The following is a 5,105-nucleotide window of genomic DNA, read 5'->3' as shown; positions in this document are numbered from 1 at the left end:
CCGCCCCACCTAGGTCTCTTTTGATTTCCAGGACTCATCCTGTACCAGGAGTGGCCGAAGGACCACCCACAGTAGTGATAGGAAGAGCTCACCGGCTGGGCAAAAACAGATCCTGGCCAGGTTTGGCTCCTAGGCCAGAGACTGCTGACTGACCCCTGCCCTCTGCCAAGCTCCTTCCTATTTCATTTCATATTATTACTAAACCTAACCACGATGTAACAAAATGCTTTAGTCATAATTCATGACTTTGTTCTAAAGTTGCCTGGCTATGCATTTAATAGGGTGACCCAAAAGTGCATTTTAAAACTTTTAGAGCTTGAAACTGCACTAAGGCTTTTGGGGATTCCCTATATACATATGTGTGTATATAATGTGTGTGTTCATATATGTATACACTATATATGTTATATATATAACAGAAGTGTTGATTAATATCCAGTCTATTAGATAACAAAAGTAAGAAGTGAGGAAGGGAAATAAGATGAGGAAAAGGAAGGAGAAAGGAAAAGAGAGGCCAAAAGAAAGCTGAATGGAGACAGTTCTGCTCTCCTGTTCAGCCATCTGTTTTGGACTTCTTGGGTTGCTTCGGGGGAAATGATGCCTCTTTTTTTCCTCTTCTAGGACATAAGTGAATTTATCATGAATAATTCCAGTGTGTCATTCCTCGACCCGGATCCAATAATCACAAAGATAGAGGAAACCTATCTCCACAAAGAATTCCAACCCCTGCACTCCCAAATGGAAAACACAACAGAGTTAGAAGCAATCGGGGAGCACTCGCAAACCTCACCGCTTGTGGATATGACCATCACTTATCTCCCTGATCCCAACACTGGCTACAAACCACAGATTTCCAGTTTGCGCCCTGTGGAGAACCCTCCCTGTGAGATCAGTGACCGGAGAGTCTCAGCCTATGAATCTCAAGTTAATTCTTTGGGCCTGGGCAAGAATGTGGTGATCAGAAACTGTCCGAGCCCAGTTTTCTCCAGCTCCAGCATCAATGCTGGGAGAAACCTTTTCTCCCTAGAAGAAAGAGGCCTCATCTTTGACCACAGTGGTTCAGCGGAAGGGCCAAAGGAGACTGAAATGGAAGCCATGGTGATCTTGGAAAAGCAATCATCCAGTGAGAGTCTTGCAGGACAGACACTGCTGCCTGATGATCTGGTCTCCTGCTTGAGTGCCATGGGGAAGGAGGAGTCCCCAGATGTCCGCCCTTATTTTCCACAGAGGTTTGGGGGGCCATTTCCATAGGATTTTCCCCACTCAATAGGAGAGGTTTTGTCTCATTCGGAGTCAACCACCCCAAATGAATTTTTTTGAAGTTACTGCCTGGCTGGAAGCCTGGTTTTTCTCTTGATGTTTTGCAGGGTTCTGGGTCATCCTCCAGATGATTGGGACAGAAAATGCCGAATGGTGATTAGGAGCAGAGAGGTGAAGGAGGTCCTTTTACTCCTGAGCTTGTTCTTCTTTGCATTGAGAACAGCTCCTTCCCATGTGTGAATAACCAATGTAGGAGATCAGCTATAAAAAAAAAAGAGAGGTACCATTCTGATGAGGAATTTTTATGCTGAAGGGGATGCATGATGTCAGCAGGGTCTCACCAGTCCTTCCCATGGAGCATAACTCATACTGGGATCTCTCCACAGAGGACCTCCCCAAAACTGTGGACACCATCCTCTGGCCCCTGTACTAAACTGTGGCTATTACTGAAATACTTGAGTTAGGCATCTGTTATCCCTGACCTTGCTATGGGACTGGCCCACCTCCTTTTCTGAACCCACATATCTGGATGACCTTTGCACCGCTTCTCAGATGCCTCTGGTAACTTATATACAGTGGGCATATTTTCCCTTTGGGTCCCCTGTAAGAGATCATCTGAGTCACCTGAACCTTCTGAGATCAACATGTTCCACGGTTCATAGATGGTTCCAAAGGCATCCTTCCACCTCATCTTTGAAAAAGAAAGATGAGCAGCTCTGGGTCATAGAAAGTGCCATTCAATTTCTGATCCTCTCTGTCTTATTCCATTTTGGACCCAGTCATTATCCATATGTAGCATCTCCTCCAAGATGTCAGTGCTGATGGACCAACCCAATGGGTCATCTACCTGGATCTTCTATCATCACCACCACCTTCATTGTCCTCATCATTACAGCTAGCAACTACACAGCACTTTTATGGTGGTTGACAAAACATTTGCTATCAACCCAGCCCTGGGAGGTAGGTGCTATTATACCTTTTATTACACAGTTATCCCTTCCACATCATGGGAATTAGAAGCATGGTGCCCCTGTGATTCTGGAAAAGCCACATAAAATTTTTGGGCTCCCCCATCATACCAGAGAAGAAGTCTGAACTATTATGGTATTAAAAGATAAAATATGTTTATATTATGCAATACTATACATATATTTTACACATTTCTGAATTTCTAAACTTTTATTGTGTCATCTGCTGGCTTTTGCATACTGTCTGCAGCTTCTGCAGAATTTGCAAAAAATTCCCATATAATTTTTCATGCCGACCCACAATATATCAAAACCCCGATGGGAAAAGTCATGATGTAGAAGGGATAACTGTATGTATTTGTCTTTGACAGATGAGGAAACGGAAGCTGATTTGCCCAGAGTCCCAAGGAGTAAATACTTAATAGAGTGCCTGGAAAATAGTAGGTGCTTAATAAATGCTTAAGGGTAGCTAGGTAGTGCCGGGACTAGAATCAGGAAGACTCATCTCCCTGAGTGCAAATCTGGCCTCAGACACTTACTAGCTGGGTGACCCTGGGCAAGTCACTTCCCCCTGTTTAGCTCAGTTTCCTCATCTGTAAAATGAGCTAGAGAAGGAAATGGTAAACCCCTCCAGTATCTTTGCCAAGAAAACCCCAGATGGGACCATGAAGAGGCGAACATGCCTGAAAACAACTGAACAACAAATAAAAGCTTGCTGACTTGTTGGCTTGCTTGGAGTAAACGGCTGAGGACTGTCATCGGGTATGCTGCCCAGGAGGCTCTCTTCATCTATCCAACATAAAATGCTCATTAGCTGTGAATCTTTATTGAATCTCTGCTCTAGAAGGCCTTCTTCTATGACGCTTGTCCTCTGTGGCATAAAACAGAAACTGATGCTGACCAAAGCTTCTCTCCAGCGTCACGGAGAACCTACCCAAAGGCCCAGAGGAAGAGCCATTCCCTCTCTGTGAAGTCCTGGCCTGTGCTCTGGCTTACCAATGACACTGTGCGATTGGGCTGGGCTCTGGAGCATGGCTGGGCCCCCTCAAGGAGACGGACAGTCACAAACTGTCAGAGGAGATCAACCGACTCGTGCACACCTGAGAAAAAGCAGGGATGCTAAAAGCAAGTATTTTAGGTGATTATATATTTATATCCATATTCACATTTATATGGAACTCTCCCATGGGGTCAGAAGGGACCTCAGAAACCATCCAACCCCTTCATTTTACATACGAGGAAACAGAGGCCCAAAGACATAAAGTCACCCAGGGCATATGGAGGAGGATTTGATTCCAGGTCCTCTGACGTCAGTCAGTCCTCTTTCCTCTGTCACCACACTGCCCCTCTTTTCCCCTTTTAGTGCCCGTAGCTCTGGGCAGAGGACACGTATTTCAATGATCCATACCAAGAGGGTTGGTGCCCAATGTAATCAGCTATAAACCATGCTGCTATTTTCTATTTCTTCCCCACTGTTTTCCATTTAACTATAAATGAACTCATTGTTCTTTGTTGACTTCTAATGTGACTCACAGGATCAGGGAGGAGTGTAGAGGAAATTATTAGTGTGACTTTTTTTGCATTTGAGTTGTAGGAGATGGTTCTCTGCTGTGCCACATGATTGGTCAACATGCCACACACATCAACTCCTTTCCCACCCACCCCCATGCAGAAAGCATCCCTAAGAGTTAGCAGGTGCATCCAAATTAGAGCTGTAGTGATTCCTAGATATGCACAATATTCTTTAGTTTAGACATCAAGAAATTTAGGGGGCGGCCAGGTAGCACAGCGAGTAAGAGCACCGGCTCCAGTGTCGGGATGACCTGGGGATCGAATCCGGGCTCAGACACTTAGCACCCACCCAGAAACACCTGGCCGTGTAACCTTGAGCAAGTTACTTAACCCCAATTGCTTTAAAAAAAAAGAGAAATTTAGGAATACTTCAGTAATCTCTTTAGACTAAAATTCGAGAGACCAACCTTGGAAATAGGAAGTACGTTTTTTAAAAGTGACTCCAGATTATTGAAAGAACTTAAAATTCATTCCTATGAGAGAACAGAGAAAAGAACAGATGGTGAGATATGGGCTAGACAATAGTACCAGCAGGTGGATCTTTGGGTTGAATGGCAAAGATGCCATCTTGGAAGGATCTCCAGAGAGGTGACTAAGAGATCAGTGGTGGACCCAGAACTATTTTGAATTTTTAAAAATCAATGACTGGGATAAATCCACAGATAATAAAGTTGGAAGTCACTAACACATTGGATGACAGAGTCAAAACATTGGGTCCAGGAAAATAAGATAAGATATAATAGGTGTAACCACTGTGGGGTGCTATCTAGCAAGGTTGGTGGTTTAGGAGGGAAAGGGGGAGTAGATAGAACAAATTCTTCCTTTTACTTCTTTAGCCCTGTCTTTTTCAAGATAGTCAGATTCTCTCTCCAATCCTTCCTTAGATGGCCCCAGGAGCATAACTCTCACTTAGTTAATGGTCCGTACTAGGTATCAGTTCTTGGTGTTGCCAGGATAGATTGCTTAGAAAAGGCAATTGGGGAGGGGAAAAGATCTACCTGCAGGCTCTGCTGCCTCATTTAGCCTAGCCCATGTACTGGACTAAATGACTGCCAAGTCATTTTATGAAGGAGGAGACATGGACCATCCAGCATTTTGGACTGAGATTTAAACTTCTGCCATGTTTAGTTCTGTGCTCCATAAGCTATTCACTGACCCCTTCCATTTCAAACCCCCCCTGTGTGTAGTAAATAAAAGACATGAATTATACAGTACAGAAATGATGACTGGTTAGAGTTACTTATGAAAACATCAAAAATTATAACAGTTTAAGAAACAGAGGAATTATGTAAAAAGGATGCTAGT

General features: G+C 43.9%; 1 protein-coding gene across 1 annotated transcript in view; it reads left to right on the top strand.

Moving 5' to 3' along the window:
* LOC138165127 (interleukin-23 receptor-like) overlaps positions 1-2,399 on the top strand; it is a 64,294-nt gene extending 61,895 nt beyond the window's left edge. Inside the window, exon 9 of the mRNA XM_069093282.1 lies at positions 622-2,399. Within this exon, the coding sequence (XP_068949383.1) occupies positions 622-1,251 (630 nt within the window). The 3' untranslated portion in view covers positions 1,252-2,399. The remainder of the gene's footprint in view (positions 1-621) is intronic.
* The last annotated feature ends 2,706 nt before the right edge of the window (positions 2,400-5,105 follow it).

The sequence above is a fragment of the Petaurus breviceps genome, unplaced genomic scaffold (assembly GCF_028583685.1).
Source record: "Petaurus breviceps papuanus isolate PSGF00001 unplaced genomic scaffold, PetGlider_PUasm1.0 208, whole genome shotgun sequence".
NCBI lineage: Eukaryota > Metazoa > Chordata > Mammalia > Diprotodontia > Petauridae > Petaurus > Petaurus breviceps.
Note: the sequence above shows the minus strand (reverse complement) of the source record. Positions and strands in the feature narration are given on the sequence as shown.